Source organism: Alligator sinensis, unplaced genomic scaffold (assembly GCF_000455745.1).
Source record: "Alligator sinensis unplaced genomic scaffold, ASM45574v1 scaffold602_1, whole genome shotgun sequence".
Lineage (NCBI taxonomy): Eukaryota > Metazoa > Chordata > Crocodylia > Alligatoridae > Alligator > Alligator sinensis.
Window position 1 is genome coordinate 3,138,803 of NW_005841976.1, and position 24,986 is coordinate 3,163,788.

The 24,986-nt window shown below is 43.2% G+C and overlaps 1 protein-coding gene across 4 annotated transcripts in view; it reads left to right on the top strand.

The window, feature by feature from the left end:
* The window catches only part of NOX4 (NADPH oxidase 4), a 285,490-nt gene that overhangs the window by 211,413 nt on the left and 49,091 nt on the right, over positions 1–24,986 (top strand). For all 4 annotated transcript variants that reach the window (XM_025200844.1, XM_025200842.1, XM_025200845.1 and 1 more), the window contains one exon: positions 10,058–10,139. In XM_025200844.1, coding sequence (XP_025056629.1) covers positions 10,058–10,139 — 82 coding nt within the window. The remainder of the gene's footprint in view (positions 1–10,057; positions 10,140–24,986) is intronic.

The following is a 24,986-nucleotide window of genomic DNA, read 5'->3' on the forward strand; positions in this document are numbered from 1 at the left end:
TGCTATGTTGGCTAGCACTATGGAAGAAAGAGACTTGGGGGGCATCATTGACCACAAGATGAACATGAGCCTGCAATGCGATGCAGCTGCTAGTAAAGCGACCAAAACGCTGGCTTGCATCCATAGATGCTTCTCAAGCAAATCCCGGGACGTCATTCTCCCCCTGTACTCGGCCTTAGTGAGGCCGCAGCTGGAGTACTGTGTCCAGTTTTGGGCTTCACAATTCAAAAAGGATGTGGAGAAGCTTGAGAGAGTCCAGAGAAGAGCCACTCTCATGATCAGAGGTCAGGGAAGCAGACCCTACGATGACAGGCTGAGAGCCCTGGGGCTTTTTAGCCTGAAAGAGCGCAGGCTCAGGGGTGATCTGATGGCCACCTGCAAGTTTATCAGGGGTGACCACCAGTATCTGGGGGAACGTTTGTTCACCAGAGCGCCCCAAGGGATGACGAGGTCGAATGGTCACAAACTACTTCAAGATCGTTTCAGGCTGGACATAAGGAAGAACTTCTTTACTGTCCGAGCCCCCAAGGTCTGGAACAGCCTGCCACCGGAGGTGGTTCAAGCGCCTTCATTGAACACCTTCAAGATGAAACTGGATGCTTATCTTGCTGGGATCCTATGACCCCAGCTGACTTCCTGCCCTTTGGGCGGGGGGCTGGACTCGATGATCTTCCGAGGTCCCTTCCAGCCCTAATGTCTATGAAATCTATGAAATGTATTTAATATAATCACAGAATCCTTGGCCACATGCTGGTCTGATCTCATTTAAGTCTTGAATATTTATTTGTGACAAAACACATTAAAATGTATTGCTGGAATCCAGTGTTAAAATTAACCAAAATAAAGAGAGAGAGAGAAAATGTTCAGGCTGGAATGTCTCTGGCTCTCTGTACAATGTCCAAGACTTGGAGAGTGCACATGCAAAGTTCCTCATACTCTGTCCATCTTATATTGGGGTGCTCACAATGGGTACATAGATTTTGCATGGCAGGTGCTACTGTCAAAACTTAGATAGGAGAGAGCAGAACTGTAACCTTGACCTCTTCCAGATCTTGTTGAGAGAGAAGAATATGCATCTTTGCAAATGAAATGGTAAATATATTTCTTTTCCCTGAAGATTCTGCAATGCAAGAGTGAGCGTGTGATTTTGCCTGGTTAGAGGCTATAACAGTAAGACACTGGAGCCACAAACTTGCAGTGCCAACCTTTTCTCCAACACATGCAGATAAGATTTTTTTTTTTTTTAATTAACTTGATTTTCATTTACCTCTCTATAGTCCTATGTCTGTCTATATTTATATTTGTTTCCCATGTTTCTTGCAAACTACCATTATACCTGTAGATTAAGAACAGACATTGCATTTGTCACTAGACAAGTTGTGCCTGTGTTTGTCCTGGAACAAAACTATCTTGAGGTTGGCATGTATACACATCACCCTTCTAATCAGGGTTTAGTGAGTGGCTGAATATACTTCTTCTTTGCTGCTATTGATTCAGTGATACAATCCAGGGTAACCATTCAAATGCAGTTTGAAATGGCCTAAGATAAACTATTAGTGCTTCTCATCCCATACCTTTTTAGGAATTTATTCTGGGACTACAGACCTAGACTTCTGAATGATTGCACATGGGATAAAATGGTTTAGCCTGGGACAAATGTGACAAGTGTCTGTAGCCATACGCATATAAGACTGGACTTTTAGTACTTTTTAAGAACTGTGTTTTGGGAATGGCTTTGTTTCCAACTGGGGAGTAGGCATATAATACAGTCTGTCTGAGAGTTAGGAATCTGTATTTGGTTTAAGAGATCTGGACAGAATTTCCCACCTCTGGCATGGAGTTTCTCTGTGACTTTGGGGAGGTCATTAAATCTCTCATTGCTTCCGTTCCTTTTCTCTAAAATGAGGCTAATAATGACTCTCCCTCATCTACTCTTTGTCTGTTTAGCTATTTTGATTTTAAAGTTTCTGGAGCAGAAACTCTCTTTAACCGTGTGTTTGTACTGTGCCTAGCACAACGAGACAAATGCTCAGTTGAATCCTTTAAGTCCTAAAAGTAATGTAAGTATAGAAACATTTCTTGAAATCTTTCCTTCAAAATGCGTATTGGCAGGACATTGCTTTTTGTGGAGAAAAATCACACAGTGCCTTATTACTGTGGAATTGTTATTATTTTCACAGGTATATTTTGACCAAAAACTGAATGATTTGTGGGAGATATATATTCAGTTTTAGCATTTTCACTGAAAAGTAGAAAATTTTTATGGGGGAAAATATCAAGGCCAGTTCTCTAAATATTATTAAATTATGTGCATAAATAATTTTGTGCAAAAATCACCCCTTCCCCTTGTTCCCCCCATGCTTCAGGACTCCAGGGCTTCCCACCTTTGTTTACAGTCCTTCCCCCCACTCCCTTTTCCTGCTTTTTTACAGTCCTCATTCTTTTTCGCAGGGACCAGCCTTTTTCATGGGGAACCTACCAAATTTGCGGTTTCTGCGAAAATCGCAAAATTGTGAATTTGATAGGTTCTTACCTATGAATAGTAGTGATCCGTATACTTCCATGCATAAAGTAAATCCAGGAAGGGTTAATTCTGTAAAAATAATAAAGTTGCAGCTTATCAACTTCGTTTCCTATCTGATGGTAACACCAAAGGAGTTTGTTTCACAAGATGTTGTGGTTTATTCTCTAATCATTTTGGAACTTCATCAAGAGTCTCTCTCCCCATCTTCATCTAATCTATTATAGTTGTAACCTAGATTTTCTTCAGGAGATGAATGTTCATCATTTCTTTAGCTTTGGAAACTTTCAGGTAAGTTACAAGACTAATCAAAATGTTGGATACTGCAATTTTGTACCTTCTTGGTACCCATTGTAGTTTACATTTTATAGTTCTTAACTGGCAAATGTATCACCTGAATTACCTTTCACTTTGGTTTTATGGGGCACTAAGGAGGTACTTACGACAGTGCTTCCAAATTTACAGGGCATGGAAACAATACCAAGTGAAAAGGTCTGGATTTTAAAACATTTGGCAATTTTAAGAAAACTTATTTTAACAACAACAACAAAATATTTTATTACAAGATCCTGATTAAACGACTATACATAAAAATTGACTACACTGTCCTTGTCCAGATTGATACCAAGTTATCTAAGCAAGTGTTTTTAATTTGAAGCTGCTGAAGGTTGCAAACATCCGTGTAGCTTAATTTGGAGTAGAGATCTGTATCTCAGGTAAAAGCAGAAGCATTATACAGGCATAAGTACAAATATTTCAAGGTATGAGAGTGTCACTATGGAGAGAATTGCTCATGAACTAAGGTTCTGGACTATAATGTCTTCTGCATAATTGATGAAAAGAAGACATTTGTGCTCTCCCATTTTGGCTATTTTGGAGTTGCTTTTTAATTAAATTGCAGTTCTTTCTTATTAACGTTAATTTAAAAAAAATATTTCTATCCCATAAAAAACAGTTAACTTTAGTTGTGCTGCACTGGTGGTAATTGGCTGCAGTGCCCTCAATACAACCATGGAACCCTGTTTTCATTAACCATTCAGAGGTTTCTGAACAAGGATCTTGGTGGTATTAAGAGAACAGCATCTCATAGTAATGTGGACTGTCCTGGCTTGAAGGATATGTTTTTAGAGTATTCTTTGGTTACAGAAATGCTGACCTTCTAGAGTATTCACCAGAGCATGCAGTAGTTTGCTGATATTTCCTGTAAAGTATTTTACAAGAGAGAGAACAGGAATGGGAGCTAAAAGTCTTGTTTTTTATTCCACTTGTAAAACATACTATATAACATTTGGCATGTTGCTCATTTCATGATCTTTGAAGTGCCAAATAAGCAAGAGTGCCATGTGCCCAAGATCTCTAAAAAAAATTGAGGTGTCATGTCTTGGTGTCATACCATCCGTACCTACATACATAGTGGGAATAATAATGCACATCTGCAAATCCCAAAGATTTCTCTGCAACCTAGTTTTCTTTTAAACCCAGGGTTCCAAAACAGTCATGCTTAAGTGAAAGCTATAAGTTTGGGCCTACAGCACTTTGGGAAAGATGGAAGTTTGAAACATGCATTTTTAGTGCAGGCGCCATTCTGTTTTGGCCTAATCTCCACTAAAGCCCAGAAACCGTCGGTTGCAGTCCTGCAATCCGATTGAAATCTTATTCAGTAGGATTTTTCGACATCCTTGTTTTTGGTAGTAGGAGGCTAGATGCATTGACCCGAAAGGCTTTTTCCTTATCCTATGTTCATATGTTTTTAAAATAACTAGAATTGTAGTATATAACGGAGAAAAGAATCTGTCCTGAGGTTTTTATAACATCTTATTCTATCTTTGAAATTCATCTCTCTTTCTATCATATACAGGTACAAGTTAATAGGAAAAAAAATAGGATTAACAGATCAAGCAGTCCAACCCCTGCACGGATCCTCATCAGTAACTACATAAACTGTGCAATGACCCTGTCCTTTAGTTATGAGTTTCACATTTGACTTTCAAGTTATTAGACTACCATCCATATCATTCTCAAGTAAGATGGCATGATGTAATCTGCAGCTAGGACAGTAAATGCTAATGACTAGGAAATGTAACATAATAAAAGACATGCCTTCAGCGCCTTCCAAACTATTTACCAAGGCACATTTCCTGATTCCAGAGTAAGTTGCTAGTGATGGAAAATGGTTTGAAAGGAAATCAGGTCATTTTGAAGATAATACTGTATATCACTAACATTTAACATTGGTAGGAACAAAAAGTACAGGAAAGCTAAATTGCGTGGAAGTATTTGGGATTTGGGAACCAGGTGCACATTATTGTTCCCACTATATAGGTACGGATGGTATGACAGAGATGTGGCACCTAATTATTTTTCCAGAGATCTTGGACATATGGCACTCTCACTGATTTGGCATGTTGAAGGTCATGACATAAATAACATGCTAAATCATAGACATTTAGGGTTGGAAGGGAACTCAGCAGATCATCTAATCCATCCCCTGCTCAAAGTAGGACCATTCCTAACTAGATCATCCCAGCCAAAGCTTTTTCTAGCCGGGTCTTAAAAACCTCCAAGGATGGAGCTTCCGTCACCTATCTGGGTAACCTGTGCCAGTGTTTTACTAACCTCCTAATGAAAAAATTCTTCCCAATATCTAACCTAAACTTCCCTTGCTGCAACTTGAGACCGTTATTCCTTGTTCTGTCATCTGCCACTACTGAGAACTGTCTTGCTCCATCCTCTTTCGAACCCTCCTTCAGGCAGTTGAAGGCTGCTATTAAATCTCCTCTCAGTGTCCTTTTCTCTAGATTAAATAAGTTCAGTTCCCTCATCCTCTCCTCAGAAGTCATGTGCCTGAGCCCCCGAACCATTTTTGTTGCCCTCTGCTGGACTCTCTCCAATTTGTCCACATCCTTTCTGTAGTGGGGGGCCAAAAACTGAACACAGTACTCCAGATGTGGCCTCACCAATGCTGAATAGAGGGGAAGAATCACTTCCCTTGACCTACTGACAACACACCTACTAATGTAGCCCAGTATGCTGTTCGCCTTCTTGGCAACTAGGGCACACTGGTGGCTCATGTTCAGCTTTTTGTCCACTGTAACCTCCTGGTCCTTTCCTGCCGAACAGCTCCCAGCCAGTCAGACCCAGCCTGTACTGGTGCATGGGATTGTTGTGTCCTAAGTGCAGGGCTTTGCCATTGTCTTTGTTGAACATCATGAGATTTCTTTTCAGGCTAATCCTCCAATTTGTCTCTTTCTGAATCTTAGCCCTACCCTCTAGGGTATCTACTACTTCCCGCAGCTTGGTGTCATCTGCAGACTTGCTGAGGGTGTACTCTATGCCATCTTCCAAGTCACCGATGAAGACATTGAACAAAACAGGCCCCAGGACCAACCCCTGGTACACTCCACTTGATACCAGCTGCCAACTGGACATTGAGCCATTGATTACTACTCTCTGAGCCTGATGCTCCAGCCAGTTTTCTATCTACCTTACAGTCCATTCATCCAGCCCATACTTCCTTAACTTACCTGTGAGAATGTTGTGGGAGACCGTATCAAAAGCCTTTCTAAAATCAAGGTACACCATATCCATTGATCTCCCTGCATCCACAGAGCCAGTTACCTTGTCATAGAAAGAAATCAGGTTGGTCAGGCATGACTTGCCCCTGATGAATCCATGCTGACTGTTCCTGATCACCTCTTTCTCCTCCAAGTGCTTAGAAGTGGATTCCTTGAGGATCTGCTCCATGATTTTTCCAGGGACTGAGGGGAGGCTGACTGGACTGTAGTTCCCTAGATCCTTCTTTTTCCCTTTCTTAAATATGGGCACTGGGCTTGCCCTTTTCCAATCATCTGGGGCCTCTACTGATTGCCATGAGTTTTCAATTATGATAGCCGTGGCTTTCCAGTCACATCAGCCAACTCCCTCAGCACCCTTGGGTGCATCCTATCTGTCCCCATGGACTTGTATATGTCATATAGTGCATCTGTCTTGGAAGTGGCATAAAAAACAAGACTTCTGACTCCTATTCCTGTACTCCCTCTTGTTGTAAAATATTTTACAAGATATATCAGCAATCTGTTATATGCTTCTGGCTGAGATATGCAAGTTGGATTTCTAAACTTAGGATAGAAGTTAAGGGAAAGGCCAGCTCCTACCAACTTGAGTTATTGTCCTGTTGAAGGGAAGCCATATATCGTGGTAGTTGCAAGGCTGTTGTACAACATGGGACAGGTATTATTGCCAGGAAGCCTGGCCCATTGAGAAAAATGGAGATATGAGCCCCCAAAAGCCCACTCTCCCCTTGGGTCGTGTCAGCATTTCAGAAGCTGAACAGCCGAATTTTAGAAGTCGAAAAGCCGCATTTCAGAAGCTGAATTGTTCACTTTAGGAGCTTTCTTTTTTTTTTTTTACAACCAAAATTTGGAAGTTCTTTTAGAAAACAGATGCTTTTCATCATCATTGTCATAATCTTCACTATCATCATCATCATCATAGCTTCCTCAAAATCCCAGTTTTCCATCAGGGAAAAAAAGTTTTGATAGAGAAGTTTCAATTACTAGCCCAGATTCTTATTTCTAGGAGAGCACAGTGAGTGTTGCTCCTTTTCCCAGATGCTACTCCTGGAATAGGTGAGGTGAGCTGGGATGGTAGAAGAGACTGTTCAGAGGTAAAATCTAACAAAAAATGAAATATGTATCACCATGTTATATATGTTAGCAATTAATTAAGTGCTACTTTGTATGAATGAGTGTAAGTTCTTGGAACATCAGTAGAGAAATTGTAAGACTTCTATGTATGAGTGAAAGAGGTGTTTGATATTCCAAGTTAGCTGAAGTGTGCAAGATCTCCCTAGGGGGTATACCCCTGAGGAGATTCATCCAAACAGGAGCTCTGCTAAGTAGATTACTCAGTGGAATATAAATAAAATGGAGAGATGGGAAGAGGCAAAAGACACTTTTTTTGATCAAACCCACGCTCCTTCTCTGGCTTGTTTAGCTGATAGCATTTGACAAAGGAACCTTTTTAACATGCTTTCTGGAAAATTACGATGTGTTGCTGTAACTCCATTGTGCACAGAGTGTAGTGTTCCACTTAGGGATGACAGATAGGCACATATGGATCCAAGTATATTATTTGCTTAAGGATTCTTTTTAGGTACCCATTGCCATAGTACTTGGATGCAAGTCATGCACCCCTTTCCCCCCTCCCCACACACCTCCCCTTGTTCAGAAGCTTAACCAGAATTATATATTGGATCATGCTCTGAAACTCAACAAACTCAAGTTCTACAAGACAGCTAGGGAGCTTGATTTATAGTCATGTATTTTCCACTGAAAATGTTTTCCCTTCAGTTCTCTATCATGCACAGCTCAGGACATTTGGCAAAAATGTACCCCAGCCTCAGCCTCTGCTACTCATAAGGTATCTAGGTCCCCTTTAATTGCATTGGGCCACATGCAGAGCCCTGGAGAGATGAGGTAAATTCTCTGAACCTACCGGAGAATCCAAAAAACAGGCAAAGGTAAAAAAAGGAGCTTAAAACTGGAAGTGTTTTTTTGTAAACTATCCTTCCAGTCAGCTTCACCTCTTATTTTTTTCAGTACTGGGCTTCAGGCATGCTGTTCTCATCCAGGCTCCTTTGTGAGCTATGTACATGGAAAGAAAGGAATGAGTGCCAATAGGATTTGAGGTAAAAGAGCTAACAATGACTACTGTATGAACAGCACTGAAGCTTAAAAGCTTCCCTCTCACCCATTCATAGGGTAAAATGACACAATGGAACCTCTAGTTAAGCCACAAGGGGCGCCTGTACACACCACAGGTTTGAATCCTCATTAAATTAAATAAGTTTATAAAATTTAAACTTGTTTATTTTGGAGCATCACATATGTGTTTACACACACTAGGTTTTTCAATGAGTTAAGCCTTGAAGTGTCACATCTGTGTTTATACACACTAGGTTTTGCAACTAATTAAGCCAGGTCCCTGGTCAATGCTGCAAGAGAGTGGGACAGTCCAGCACTGCCCCCCTGGCCCAGGGTCCCCCACCCACCCTGTGCCCTACCATGCAGCTTTGGAAGCAGGGAGCTGGCAAACCACACAAGAAAAAAGAAAGCAGAAGAAATTCAAAGGGGTGAACTAAAAAAAAGTTGCAGCACCATGTGGTGGACACACCTCATTACACACCTTTGAGTACCTTTGTGTTTTCACGCAATGAATCCATGGACATGACACTTTAATTCCCAGCGAGTCAAACTAAACTATAGCTGAGGAGTTTTAGTTTACTGCACAAGAAAGACTTTTAAAGCATTGGGAAATCCCACTCTTGCAAACAGACATGCAGTTGCAGCACATGGAAGGGCAAAAATTGTGGTGTGTACATGAGCCCAAGAAGGCTCATGCAAAGGATGAGACTTCACAGGAAGGAATGAAGACATTGAGTAACAAACCCCAACAACCTACCAGAGCTTTCCAGCTTGTCAGAAACATGTTCAGTACATCTTGGCTAGCCATATTACAGGTTGATGATAGATCTAATTGAATGAGCTTAGATGCTTGACCTTTAAAATTGAACCCTTGACAAGAAGTTTTTCTCATGAATTTACTGCGGTGTCATCAAAGAGTTGCAATCATCAAAGAGTTGCAATTTAACAAAGAATTAATCCAGGTATCACATTAATGATTCAGTGCATCAGGACCGTTTCAAAATTAGAACATCTTATCCAAGCCGATGTATCAGTATTACCCAAAACTAGATTGTGGTAGTATCCATATCTTGGAAAAAGATGTTTAAATAAGTGAGGTAACTGGGAAAGACAGTCTTGTGTTCAAGGTGCAGATTGGGATCAGGAGATTCAGGTTTATTCTCTGTAACCGCAAGCAAATCACTTCATTTTTCTGTACCAGTTGCTTTGTCTATACAATAGAGATTGTAATAGGGTGTTTTTTTTTTCCTACAGAGGGGTATTGTGAGAGTTGATTAATGTTTGCAAATTGAATAGAAGGTGCTTAACTGTGGGTGTTAGGAGTTGTTGTATGGTCAAACAGGTAAGGCAGAGTCCTGGGATGCATGAGTCTGGGGTTCCTTTCCCAGCTCTGTTACTGAGTGGCTGTCTGACTTCAATGATATCATTTCAACTCCATGTGCATCTGTTTCCACTCTCATCTCTTGTCTATTTATAATGTTAGGTCTTCCAAGCAGGGGCCATCTCCTATTTAGTCTCTCCAGTGGGAGGGAGAGGGTAGTTATCTCAGTGGAGGTCTTGTGGACACTCCTAGAATACATACAATAATCAATATGTTGAAGAAAAGGAATATTATAAATCTAGACTAAAGAAGAGCAATTTTCAAGTGTTGTCAGCAGTTGCCAGGGTATCAGAGTGAAGAGATTTTGTTTCTTAATGCTCTGGGTTTTTTATCTCAGTTAAAACCAGGCTGTGGAAGAGAATTCACCGAGGCTATCACATGCTTACTCCTGGCCTGAACGTTTCTAGTGCGAAGCCACAACTTTAGATCTGTTTCTTTTCCCTTTGACAGAAAGATTTCGGGATTTGCTGCTTCCACATTGGAGTCAGGACACAGAGATTCTGCCCATCTTTCATCAAAGGCATTATCCCAAGTAAGTAAAAATGCTTCCTCAGGAGAGCAAATCTTTATACATTTGTAGGCAGTGAGGGAAGCACTGATAGCACAGCAAATGCCTTCAGTGTAAACTCTTTAAGGCAGAGCTGTCAGGGAGCCTCCCTTGGAATAATCCCTGTGCTCTTCACAGCAATGTCAGGAAGAAGCAGACATGCCTTGCAAGCGCACCCAGCTGTCACTGAGAAGTCAGTGGCAGAGAGCAGATGATAAGCTGCACGGATCAGTGTCTGGTGGAGCCTCATTTCACTCGACACTGTGTGTCGACATAGGCAGATGTTTTGTCAGGCTAATCCCTGCTCTTGTCTTGTGGGATTCCATCATTTATGCTGACAGATTCATTTGGATTTTAACAAGCTACCCTCCGGAAACATGTGAGCGCTAAAAACAGTTTTACTGCCCTCGTTAGGGATGTGTGGGCAGGCAAACTAAAGGAACAGCCCTGTGCATTAGGAACAGGCAGTACCACGTCCCTTATGTTATGGTTCCCGCAGTCCTCCTAGGGCTGTGGGGGAGTGGAGCACTTTCCTCAGTTAGAGAGCTGCTTTGTTTCAGTGCTCAAATCATGGGAAGGTTTTAATGTGCTTTTACGCTGCCCCCCAACAAAAGCCCATATGGTGTTGTTTTGTTGAGCATCTTACACAACTACTCTTCCAACAAAGACAATCAATAGCCAAATTAAATAATAAAAAAATGGGTTTTTTTGCTGAGTTAATTAAAACAAATAACAGAGGGAGCACTGAAGTGATGTTCAAGGGAGCAAAGGCACTTTCAGGCCAGTGAGCCTGAAAGCTGCAGGATGGTTGTTCGAGGTGGCAGGTGTTGCAGAAGAGAAAGTTCTCTTGCTAACTCTTGCCAGATTGTGAGGAAGGGCAGAAGTGAAAAGCATTAGGTGAAAAGAGGGAGCAGGGTGGGGACGAGAGGTTTGTGATTGCTGCTGGAGCATGTCTAGGAATGGTGATGAAAAGAAACAGTATTTTTAAACTGAATCATGAAATGGACAGGGAGTTGATAAAGCTGTAAGAATATAACCCTAAGGATACTGTAAATGAGGAAGAGTTATTTTTTAGAACAAGCCATGATTGAGGTTGGTTGCTCATGATTTGCTGCAAATCCGGGTCTTTCAAGACAATCGGGTTGGTTAACTAAAAATTGATGTGGTTGGTCTGAAATACTGGCCCCAGGGAATCCAGTGAGAATTCCCCTACTCCTCCCCTGATATTTGTCTTGGGTATTTGCTCTACCTATTGTCACAAAAATCCCTGAGCACTTCCCATGTAAAATACATGGGCAAGCATGAAGTGCCTAGTGACCTTTACGGAGTCTCTGATCCTGCTCCCTTTCTGTAGGCTGGACTATTACTTGGGTTGAGATTATTGCCTTATTTGTCATGTTTCATTAACACTTTTGAAAATCCTGACTGTAATCATCTTCCTGCCTGGCTCTTTTGGTTAACACTTAAATGCTCTGGAGCCCACTGTAGCTGGTTGCCCTATGTAGCAGTGATAGCACTGATGACACCTTCAGGCTAACTGGATTCCAGTAATGTTCTGCAAGAAATTATGTGCTAATAAGGAAAAGATGAAACAGGGCTTTATATTTTTTTATGTCATAATGTGTATAACCCTTCTGCCAGACAGTGGTCAACAAGGCCGGGTTCAAATTTTGGGGTACCCAATGAGCTTTCACTGTGTCTCAAGCCCCCACCCAGAAATCTGGGATTACTGAATTTGGCTGGAGTGGCCTGCATAAACAAATCCCCCTCCCCACAAGCCGTATAAACACTAAGGACAGATGTATTACAGAAAACAAAGGCAAGGAGAACAAAAGAAAAAAACAAATGCAATTTAAAATACTATCGACTACAAAGTACAGTCTCTAGTTTGCACCCCTTTTGGGGGGACTCCACCCACACCCAGGCAGTCTGAGATGTGGGGACTCACTAGGGTGGCCAATGAGGTACCTCAGTAATAGAGAACAGTTGCATTTAGTGGAACTGGCCCCACCACCATAAACGTTGCATGCCTCCTGAGGCTTGGGGGGCATTGCGAGCTCCTTCAGGCAGTGGTGGTGGTGGCGGGAGCATGGCGGTGGTGAGTGGAGAGCTCCTGCAGGCGGTGTCGGTGGTGGGAGCGTGGTGGTGGCAAGCGGGGAGGTCCCACAGGCAGCCATGGCAGTGGCAGCACCAGGGGCTGACCAAGCAGGGAGCTCCCGCAGGCAGCCGCAGTGGTGTCAGTGGTGAGGGTGGGCCAAATGGGGAGCTCCCACAGGTGGAACGGCGGTGTTGGTGGCATCCAAGCAGTGAGAAATAGAGGACATAAAGGCATCTGGTTTCATATCAATAGATGACAGAGGACCAGAAAACCGGATTGTCCTCTATAAAACCAGACAAGTGGCCACCCTAGTGCTCACCCAAAGGGTTAACTTTGGCCTGCACCCCTATAGCTGCTACTCAGGAAAGTCCTGTGAACTGTTCCTTGGGTTTCACTGCATCTTGGGGAGCTGCTACTGAGTGTAGGGGGTCCTTCTGCAGTGCAAGGGACCCCTCGTTGCTCCCTGGGAAGCTGTAGAGCAGCAGTTTCCGCTTCCACGTGGTGGATTTGTGGGAGGGGGGGAGTTAACCGCCCCCAAGAATTGCTAGTCCCAAATCCCACAGCTCCAGCTGGAGCAGAAAACTGCAAAAGCACTCAAAAGAAAAGGAACCGGGCCTATCCTGGTTCCTGGGCCTGGCCTGCAGATGGGCTCAGCTACTCAGCTAGGCTGAGGCACAAGGACTGCTACAGCAACAACAGGTACCAGGCGCTAATCCTGGAGGTTTGTCCCAGGGATTAATACCCCCATGGTATTATCCCTCCACAAACCCAGGAAAGCAAAGTGAATACAAAGAAAGGAAGAGGAGAGGAGTCCCAGACTCAGAGACTCCCTCACTCCTCTGTACAGGAGACTTGCCCTTTACATTGGCTTCTGTGGCTGGGGGCCTCTCCGTGGTCCCCCCAACCCCCAGCTCCCTCTTCTTATGTACCTGGTCTGACATCACCCTGGGTATCAGGTGAAGGGTTGCCAGGCTTCTAGTTTTTCCTCTTAACCAATTTATTTGACAAGAACGCTGCCCAGTTCAGCCGATGTGGCCAGGGGTCTGATTTTCCCTGCTGTTACCTGACGGAAACTAGTTTCTTGTTTCCAGTACACAACAGGGCGTCATAAGCAAAAGCCTCAGGTATCAAGACACAGCAGGCGGGCTGTTCTGCCTAGTGCAGACAGCCCTGCTTCTTTCCAGATCACAAGCAAAGATGAGAGGAGAAAAACCTGTGAGTACATACAGTAAAGCAAATACAAGAAAGCAAACAACCCCCCCCCAAAACAATTATATGTAAACTAAAACCAAATACGCAACAACAGACTTTACAGTACAAAATTACTTGTATAGTTTGTGTTCTACGTGTAAAAATGGATGTATTTATTGCTGGCAATGAATCGGGTTCTGTAATGAATGGCCAGACTTAATGAGCTGCTAGCCATCTGTAGGTCTTTCTGAATTCACTGGGCACTGCAGGTACTTAGGTAGTAGCATAAATTCTTGTTCATTGTAATCTTATGCTGTTTGTAGTATTGAGTGGTGATGCTGGTTGAAATGTTCATTGTTCTACATTTATCAAGCCCTGACAAACATTAACCTTAAGACTTGACCAGGGATCCTGGTTGTCTCTGATAAAAAAACAAAAAAATCCCCAATTTTTGGATTACAAAAAGTAACCCAAAATCCACATTTTTCCATGATCAAAATGAAATACCACTATATATATGTGTGTGTGTGTGTGTGTGTGTGTGTGTGTCCACTATATATATATATATAGATATAGATATAGATATATATCTATATAGATGTGTGTGTGTGTGTGTGTGTGTGTGTGTGTATATATATATATGTGTGTGTGTGTGTGTGTGTGTGTGTATATATATATATATATATATATATAATTATTGGTGTTTCATTAATCTGACAATTGGGGATTTTTTTTTTTATCAGAGAAAGCCAGGATCCCTGGACATGATTAAGTGGTTAATCCCATTTTAAATAAGGACATGGTCACACACTCATTTGTTTAAATGATAAATCAAATGATAACATGAGGAAAAGGCCACAAAGCTATTATACATATTTTGTGTAATAACTTTGTGGTTGGTTCTTATCACACCTTTAAGTGAATGGGTGTGCAGTGCTCCCAGACTCTGGAGCACATTGGTTCCTTCCAAAACTCCTGTCTTTCAGAAGCTGGGTGCACCTAACTGGGTCTCCCAGCCATAGGAGTTCACTATTGCCTCCTGCAGCTGGGAGCCTGGATCAGCTGATTGGAGTTCCCTGCCAATCACCATGGAGCTTCCCCCAGTTGGGGACTTCTAGCCTCTGCAGCATGGTACACTCCCAGGGTTGGGAGCTCTAATCAGCTAATGAGCCAATCAACACTCCCAGCTGGAGAATTGCAGGGAGCTTGCTACTTGCAGGTGCAGAGGAAGTCCAGGATCCGGCTCTTCCTGCACTGGCAATATGGTATGATGGGCTCTGATGCTCAGTCCCACAATTGTGCTTCCTGCCATGCACATGTAGCATGGCAGGAAATGTAGTTGTTTGAATCCCGGATCAGATCTCACCATGCCTTTAAATTAACATCTGGTCCACAGTCTGGCTGAAAACGCATCACGATGTAACACTGGGACTGAATTTTTTCTGGTGCATGAAATCAACCAAACTTTGGCAAATAATTAACAAAACAATGTTTACATATATTGCTATAAGTAATTGGCTCCTGTTTATAATGTTATTAATTAGAGTAAAATTGTTTGTTTTAATACAGAAATGAGTCATTAGCTCCAGCTCATTAACAAACTGGTTGATGACTATTGATGTGTCCTCATTTATCTGGCAGTTCTCATATAAGTACACATCTGCTCAGAAATATAGGGAATCTGTTTATCTTCACAATATGTGCTAGGCTCCAATTCCCATATCACCTTTTTCTGTTCTGTTTGAATGGATGTTTAATGGAGGACAGGCCAACAAATCTCTGGAAATTATAAATCATTGTCTCTTTACTGACTTTATTTGAGAAATACTTTTCTGCACTAGTTGACATGAAATCATGTTAATGTGAAGACCTCGTGGGATCCAGGCAAAACTTTGAAGAGAAATATCTTGAAAATAAAGCAGGTTGGCATAGAAGAGTGCTGTGAATAGTTTGGCTAAGTAGCGGTCAATGCTGATGGTAGGAATGAGGCCAGACTACAAACATTTAATGAATGCAATCCCAGAAAAAGTGAGTGAAGGTGTTTAATGCCTCTCAGGAAGTGTCCAGTTCTTATGTTGCCACAGAATCCCAACAGTTTTTAAAAGGAAGTAAGCTTCTTGGGTTGCCAGACTTGGCCTAATTTTGGAGTATATTTCGTATGGTATCATCTACAGCCCAAACAAGACTGCCAGTCCATGGTGCTAAACTCAGTACCAACACAGAGTAATATCTAGTCCCTGCCTCTCTCCCCAGCATCCACTTCCACCTCTCAGCTTCTTCTTTAGCATTTTTAGGAATCTTTCATTTGGATCCAGGGACAGGGACTAGGGAAGAGCCTCATACAGGGGAGGCTGGGAGGACATATAAGAGTAGCAGATATGGGTCAGGGGAAAAAAGAGTAGGAGTGGATGGTGTGACATTAAATAAATAACTGTACTCTGAGCCTCCGTGAACTAGTGAAGTGAGGTGAAGTTAGAATCTGCGGGCTTGCGACACAAACACTTGCACTAGAAAGTTTGCTATGTTTGGAGGTAGTACCACAAAGTGTTTTTTCTGCCAGCAGTAGCAATTGGGACCAAAGTTACTAAAAATGTAAAATTTCTTATGGTGCCCAGTGACAGCATCATCTTTACAAAGCCATGGGCAATGATACTGGAACTGAAATGAAGATCAGTGTCACATTAGCAGCTGTCCCTGCATCTAGTGGAAGGCAACAAAAATGGGAACTAGGCTTATTTAGTCTGGAGAAGAGAAGACTGTGGGGGGGATTTAATAGTAGCCTTTATTTCCCTGAGGATGGAGCAAGACTATTCTCAGTGGTAGCAGATGACAGAACAAGGAGCAACAATGTCAAGTTGCAGCAATGGAAGTTTAAGCTGGATATTAGGAAAAGCTCTCTCATGAGGAGGGTAGTGAAGCACTGGACCAGGGTACCCAGAGAGGTGGTGGAATCTCCATCCTTGAAGGTTTTTAAGACCTGGGTAGACAAAGCCTTGGCTGTGGTGATCTAGTTGGGACTGGATTAGTTGACCTCCCAAGGTCCCTTCCAACCCTAATGTTCTATGATTCCAAGAGTGTGGGGATCTGGCATAGAAGTTCAATAAACCGATTTAACCTAACTCAGTAAGTCTGTGCACTGATCTTCTGTTGTGTTATAGATTTGAACTGGTTTCTGATCACTTATACCTGTTTATGTGTAATTTCTGTTCCTAACCAAGTGCCAGACTGGGTCAGACCAGTGGTCCATCCAGCCCAGTGTTCTGTTTCCGACTGTGGCAGGAGTGAATGCTTTTAGATGCAGAGCACTGAACTTCATCTGTCTAGTTATCTATCCCAGATTCATTGCTCTCCTTGACATCCACTATTTATTGGTGTAGAGATGCAAGATGAAGCGTCTTCTCTTCAATAGCTATTAATAGATTTACCATCTATGAATGTGCCTAGTCCTTTTTGGAACCTAGCTATGCCGTCTGTTTTTACCACATCCGGTGTCAGTGAACTTCACAGGTTAACTATGCACTGCATAAAATAGTACTTTCTCTTGTTAGTTTTAAAACTGTTTCCTACTAATTTCAGTGGGTGCCCCCTGGTTCTGGTATTCTGGGACTTAGTGAATAACAGTTCCCTGTTCACTTTGCCCATTCCCTTCATCATTTTATAGACCTCTATCATAATATACCACCCCCTAGCCGCCTTCTTTCCAAACTGAAGGATTTTTACTGTCTCCTGGTATGGCAACTACTCCATAATTTGCCATGTGGCAACTGCTTGACACACTAACTTCAGCATTATTGGTTTGAACAATAATGGACACTGGAACTGGACAATGATGCAAAATGTATATGAGAAAACTAATCTCAACTATTACTGTGAAACCCTACCATGGGCAAATATTTGCTGGTTTGGCTTCAACACATATTTATTGTTAATGTCCTTTACCCTTCAGCAATTCTCATGATAATAAAGTTACTTTCCCCACCATCTCTTCTTCTTCTTAATCCTCAATATAGCAATTTTCAAGCTGATCTGTGTTCCTGTAAGTGATAGGTACACGTACGCAACATGGGCTACAGAAAATGGATTGATATAACCAAATGTATTAGATGTTATTTTGCTATAATAGATATATTTTGAAGTTGCTTAAATCATTAAAAAAACAAACAAAAACAGGCTTGTCAGAGAAGACCACAAACTGAGATAAAGAAGAAACAGGCCAGTATTAAACAGCATTTCACAATGGGGAAAGAAAGGAGATAAGAAACCCAATCTTTTACTTTTCCAGGATATAAATCCTAATTAATTAACACCTTCCACTTCCACAAGAGATCTGGTTCAATCCAGTTCCAAAAGTTTCAGTGAAACAAAAAAAAAGTAAAACCAATCAGAGATCATTTATTAAAATATTGAAACCAGCCATATATAAATATTGAGCACAGGCTGGAGGAAACTTCAGACTTTTCCAAAGCTCAGAAAAAAACAGGAACCAAATCAGCGAAAATCCCCAAGGGAACCGAGAAGCCTGGCCAGCAAACCTGTTTCTCGCTTGAATCTGAGGCTAACTAAGTATTGGCTTTATTAATACAAATAAGTATTTGCTATTGTGTATGCTAATAAAGTTTTCAAGTTGTGATCAGAACTTCTCACTGGTCCTGCCTCACTCTCAACCCCAGTTAAAATTTGGAGTAACATTCCCTGTGATTATTGTGGATCCATGTGGTATTATCAGCTCTAAAGTGAATGTGACATAAAAGAGAGGTGTCAAACTAGACATTTTTTTCCATACATTTCACAATTAACTCTTTGCTACAAGATGCATTAACATCTGGTGCTTCACAGGATTCAAATAGAGTTACAGTAGTAAATACTAAGAAAAAAAAACATTTTTGAAAAGATCATGAACTGCTGTGCTTGAGGGCTTAATTCTGTTTAGGTTTGCCTAGTGCACTTATCACCACAGTAGCAGAGCAGTGTATTAAATATTGCAACCAGCTATCACATTTGTTCTGCCGTTGCCTTCCTGGGCGAGAGCGTTTTGGGTTTCTTTTTTTAGTGAAGTGTTTGGGGTTTCTTTTTTTATCTTTCTCACACACTCACGCATGTATTGCTCTCTGATTATGTTAGATAAGTGTATTCTGCCTTTCATAGGATCATAAGGCTGGGAGGAATCCAGGAGACCATGTAGTCCCAACTCACTGCTCAAGATAGGATTGTTTTGGATTAAGCCATCCCAGTCAAATGTTTGTCTCAAAAAATTTCCAGGGATGGGGATTCCACAACTTCTTTGGGTAGTCTCTTCTAATGCTTGGCTACCTTCATAGTCAGAAAGTTTTTCCTAATCTCCACCCTAAATTTCCTTTGCTGCAGCTTGTGGCTGTTGCTCTGTGTCTCGTCTCCTGCAGCTATCCTCTTTATAACCATTCCCTTTATAATAACCCTTCAGGTATTTGAATATTGCTATAAAATCCTGCCCTCATCTCTTTTCTACAATTTTCTCGAAGCGAGGACTCCAAGACCAGCACAGCACTTCATGTGAAGCCTTACCAGTGGTAAAGAGAATGAAAAAACTCTTCTCTTGATGTGCAAGTGAAGCTCCTATTAATACAGCCCAGTTTTCTTTTGGCTTTTTTTTTTTTGCAACAAGAGCGCTTGGTTGGCTCTCATTCAGTTTATGATCCACTGTAGCCCCTAAGTCCTTCTCTTCAGTATTGTAGCCTAGCCAGTCATCCCCGTCTGGATGCGTGCACAGAATTGTTCCATCCCAACTTCAAGACTTTATATTTGACCTTGTTGAATTATTTTTATTCTCCCAGGCCTTTTTTTTTTTTAGCTTATCCAGGCCATTCTGGATGCTACCCCTACCCGCCACAGTGTCTGCAGCTCCATGCAACTTGGTATCATCGGCAAATTTGCAAAGTATGAAATGAGTCCCCATCATCCAAATCATTAATGAAGCTGTTAAACGTTATTGAACCCAGGACAGAACACTGGGGAGCCCCACTTCAAGTGGCAAATGTTGAGGCTCATGATGATCCTTCGTTCCTGTGGGACTCTAGCCTGGAGTTTTGGGTCAGATCCTGAGAAAGCGCTTTCTCTGTCTCCTAGCCTTTTAAAATATTTAGAGACTCCCTGGTGGCTGATTCATCTATATCTGTCTGTTGCAGGGTTTCTTGAATTTTCATCTGAAGTGTCAGGTGTTGGCCACTGTCAGAGGTACAGGGGTACAGGCCTAAATAGTGTAGTCTGATCCAGTGCAAGTTTCCTATATCATTTCCTTTGGCAACTGATAGAGAATAGCGATTCTTTTATGAAGTTCAATCCTGGCTTCTTTTGAAACCTACACCTCCTCAGGAGACATATCCACCCACAGTGCAAAGTATTCGTAAGGGTAAACCTAGCTGTTAGTACAAGCTAAATCATCCTGCCATGTGAGAATGCTCACATCTTCAAATATGAATAAAGCACACAGCTGTGGGATGCTCTGGGTAGCCAAACTGGGTGGGGCCCATAGCACACTTAGAATAGCAACTGGTAAAAGTCTGTTGAAATAGAATGACATGCATGTTTGGGACCTGTTTGTTTCCTTGTTTACTATAGATCATATCTGTAGTGACTCCGTTTTTAAGTCCATGGAGTTAGTTAAATTAGTATGAACCAGGAATGTCAAACTCGCCCTGCCGCTGTGTATGCTGTATCCACACTGTGATGCTTCTCACAATTCAGATCCAAATCTGGTGGTAGTGAGTAGGAGTGTGTGAAGCAGCCCCTATTCGATTCGGATTCGTATTCGGCCTGAATCAGGGACAGTGATTTGATTAGTTGATTCGGATCACTGTCCCTGATTTGATTTGTACAAATCTGCATCTGAAAATTCAGTGCTGATTCGGCCATAGACACAGCTTTAAATGTTTTTTCTACATACCTTGAGGTACCAGTGCGGCTTGTGAATGCTGCAATGCTGGGGCACATGGAGCATCCCACAGGAGGGCAGGAGGCCCTCCATGTGCTCGGCAGTGAATTCAGAAGTGGACTGGATGTGGGGCCCCTGCGCTCCTCCCCCACACCCCCCGGCTCGGTAATCGATTGTGGGGGGAGCCTAGGGGCCCCCCCAGACATCGGGGGCACCAGTTGTTGAGCTGGGGGGCCATGGGGGGGGCCCCCACCTCACTCCCCGGCAGACCCGGAAGGGGACCGGATTTGCTTCTGGTCCACTTTCAGGTCTGCTGCCGAGCACACCGGGGAGCCCCCGTGCTTCTGTAGGACACTCCATGCACCCCAGCCTTGCAGCACTCATGAGCCGCCTGCTACCTAGAGGTATGTAGAAAAAACATTTAAAGCTGTCTCTATGTTTGAATCGCCGAATCTTTCCAAATCTCTCCGAATTGATTTCAAGGGTCCCGATTCGATTTGGAGAGATTTAAGGGTCCTCTGATTCAATTCAGATTTGGAGATTCAGCCACTGAGTCTCCGCTGAATCAAATCAGGGACTGAAGCTTCGCACAGCCCTAGTAGTGAGGTGAGTCAGGCTGTGTTGGCACAGCTGTCACTTGCCCCCTTGCCCCTGTGTTGTGGCTGGAGCCCCAGGCTGGCGTAGAATAGTCGTGGAGACTAAGCAGGGAGCAGAGAGGAACTGGGGACCTGCCTGCTGCCTCTGCTGTTCTCAGATGACCCAGGGATGGGGAAAGCCCCAGGACCACTCCTACCCTGCTCCAGCCAACAGCTGCAAAGAGTGGCTGCACAGGGTGCCAGTCTAGGGCACTAGCAGATCCCTGCTCCCTTGCCCTCCATCACATTTCCTCCATGTAACAGGGAACCCTAACCCTGTCACGAGGAGGAAGGTGTGCACCTACAAGGCTAGAACCTTCTGGGCACAGAGGGCTGGGGAGGAAGGGGTTAACTGCTGAACTGGGATGGATAGTCAGCTGACTGGAAGAGGCAGGACTATAAAAACCCGGGGTTGAATGGCAGTAGAGGCCAGCAGCCAAGGGGAAAGGAGTGCATCTCAGAGCTCCAGGGAGAAGCTTGGTGGAAAGCCCAAAGCCAGGAAGAGGGGAACTATAGAAGACCAGGAGAGACGACAGCCGCACTGCAGCAAGCACTGGAGCTGATGGTGGGGAGCTGAAACACGAACCTGCAACTGTAAGCTGACATACTGCTTTCCTTATTCCCATTTTTGGGGTGGCAGATATTGCCCACAGACAGGACTGTTTATTTGTTTTCTTTTAGGGATGGAATAATACCGGTGGTTTGGGTGAGGCTATTAGGGGTTGGAGGAGGCCTCATTTTGGGGACCCACTCCAGAGTGGGATCCCCAGCGCCAGTGAGGGCGCAGCTTTTGGGGGCACAGACCCTGGCGCCAGTGAGGGCGCAGCTTTTGGGGGCACAGACCCTGGCGCCAGTGAGGGCGCAGCTTTTGGGGGCACAGCCCAGCACCAATGAGACACAGAGAGAGACGGGGCTGCGGAGAGTCCGAGTGCCAGTAAGGGCACCGTGTTGGGACGATCTTAAAAAGGCCAGGAGCACCTGGTGGGGGGGGTGCAAGTGTATATTTTTCTGTTGTTTGGACAGGTGGGGTCGCACCCGGGTTTTGAACTTGTGACCCCTTTGAGTGGGGGGGCTGACGCACATGCCTTTGGGCCAGGGAGTGCCGTGCCTTGGAAGGGAGCAGAAAAGGGGGCCAAGAGCCTCCAGGCACTGGAAGGAAGAGCTAGAGCCTCAGAGTCTAACCCTGTTTGTTGGGTTTGGATGGAGAGGCCTAGCTAGAGAAAAAGGGGGTCAGACCATCATAGGAGAGACCCCAACTTACCCAGTATAATCGGCAGTCTCCCGCTCGCATACTAATTCCATTAAGACGTGGCAGGTGAGATTAGAGCAGGACAGCAGAGGTCCAAGAGGACTCTGAGGGTGCCCCACGTAAGGCACGGATGACCCGGAAGATGGCGCTGGGGAGGGCGACCTGTTACACTCCACAATCCTAAAGGTTCCTGAATTCCCTGCCTCTGAATCCCCTGGCCTGCCAGGAGTCTTGCAGGCTGGAAGAACCAGTGCTGCCAGCTGATTCTCCCCCATGGACTTTATGTTTAAGTCCCTTGGTATAAACCAGTTGGAGTGAATTAAGCTTATACAAAAATATTGCTGTGGGACTTACACTTCCAACACACTTCGGTGTTTTTGAAAAATATACTCTTGGCATATTCTTCTTTGAGCAACCATGCAAGTTGATAACGAGACCAGACTTGTTTCATAAACTAGACAGGAAATTGAATTATCTGCTTTAGTCACATAAATCTGCCCAGTGAAGTGAGAGTGAGCAGCAACCCTCCTGATATAGACTTTAAAGTTTGGTCTTAAAGAAAAGGCCATTATTAATCAAGTTGTTGACTCTAACACTTGAAGATTCTCAGGGATTAGCCAGCTTAGTTCTCACCAGCATGCACCTGAATTGCTCATTTGCACGAACATAATATTTGATGGGTATTGGCTGTAGCCGTGTTGGTCTAAGGTCATCATTTTGTATATTAGCGTCTATTCCGTCCCCAAGAATACAAAACACCAGGAGACTCTCTCTATGCCTGAAAGCTTGCAAAGAATAATTTGTCCAACTATTTAGTTGGTCCAATAAAAGGAATCGTGTTTACCCAAAGAACCTTGTCTGCCTTGGCTTTCATGGAGCTGCCCCTGATCCTCACTGCTGTGAGCGAGAGGAGACTCAGGCCTCCTGTAATTGTCTCATGCTGTGTAACAAAAAGGTTCCAATGGACTGATTCTAATGGTGAAAAGGAGATGATCTGGGGAAATGTTACAAAAGGTGCAAGTTTCTCCATTTGATTAAGGAAATACATTGTTGGGTTAAATATCTAGGAGAGAAGCTGATAATGCTGCTTATTGCAGAGAGTGGTGCTAATTAGAGAAGCCTTGCATAAAATATTCTTAGCACCATCCACTTTGATGAATTTCTCCCTACTTAGAAGTGACCCGGTAAGGAATAATTAGACTGTGTTTGTGTATATGTATCTTTAAGAGATTACAAATGTCCGGATTATTTTTTGATTGTTTTAATTTGTTTTCACAACAGAAATATTAGGAATGTCAGGTCTTACATTCCCTGTTTGTTTTGGTGGAAAACTTGGCTAATAGATCAGTTTTGAAACCAGGGAGGGCACTTCTAATCTCTCTCACTTGAGTTCCTGCTTAACATAGGCCATGGGACTTCATCCCATAACTCATGGAAGGAGACCTACCTTAATTTCTCTTTGAGTTAGGGCATATTTTTGGAAAGGTATCAAGTCTTAATTTAAAGGTATCAAATAACAGAGAACTAACAGTCTTCTTAGTTTTCTTATTTCACTGGTTAATTACCTTATTGTTAAAAAGGCATGTCTTATTTATATTGTGAATTAACTTAACTGCAGCTCCCAGTTGGATCTTATTATGACTACTTTTCTCACACATTTAAAGAGCCCTCTGCTATCAGAAATCTCCATCCAACGGAGACACTTAGAGATCATAATCTAGTCACAGCTTCACTTTCTTGCAGAAAAGTTGAATAGAATGAATTTCTCTAATCTCAAAGGGAGGTTTTCAAGACTTATATTTTTTTTCACTTTCTGTTTCCTTTCCAATTATTCAATGCCCTTTTTGAAGTGCTGACATCAAAATTGGATAAAGTATTGCAGCAGCAGTTTCACTAATGTCTGTACAAATACATATAGCAAATTAAGAGACTCTGTTAACTGGGCATTTTGCCATCCCTTAAATGAAGCAACAGGCTGCTGCATTTTCAGCAGAGTTCTTCTGCTAAACTCGCACAAAAAGACTGCATGTTTTAGTTCATCCATTTCCTTTCAGATGCTATAAATACCAGTTCTCAATTGTGCATACTTTTTCAGATGCATCAGTATGGGAGATATATATCCCATATCCGAGAGTAAAATAAAAATTCTAGCTATTTTTATAAGTCCTAAGGATTCAAAAAGGACACAAGTCTAGTGCCTCCCCCCACACACCTTCTAGAACATTTAACTACATTTTTTAAAGTTTCAGCTCAAACAAAGCCCAATACTATTATTTACTTCCATCATCTAAATTAGGAGTTGTCAACTTGGGGTACACATACCCCTAGGGGTACTTGGAAAAGTCCTGGGGGGTATGCGGCGGTGGGCAGGGACGGAGTGCTGCCACCCACCACCCCATAACACTGCCTCCTGGGAGCAGGGCTGGGGGGCTGAGGGTAGCAGAGCCCCTCTGTGGGCCGCACAGGCACTGCCTGGCCGGCCGTATGCAGGCGGGTGGAGGGAAGTTCGCAGGCGGCGGTGGCCATTTACCACCCTGCACCACCCCTGCCACCTGCTGCCCATTGCCTTGTGCCGCCACCATGCACCACTTTCCCATGGCTGATCGCACATGTGGCTCCATGGGCTGCTGATGGGCAGCACATGATTAGCAGGATGCGAGGCCCATCAGCAGCCCATGGAGCTACACGTGCAACCAGCTGTGGAAAAGCGAGGCACGGTGGTTCAGGGTGGTGGGTAGTGGCAGGGGCTGGC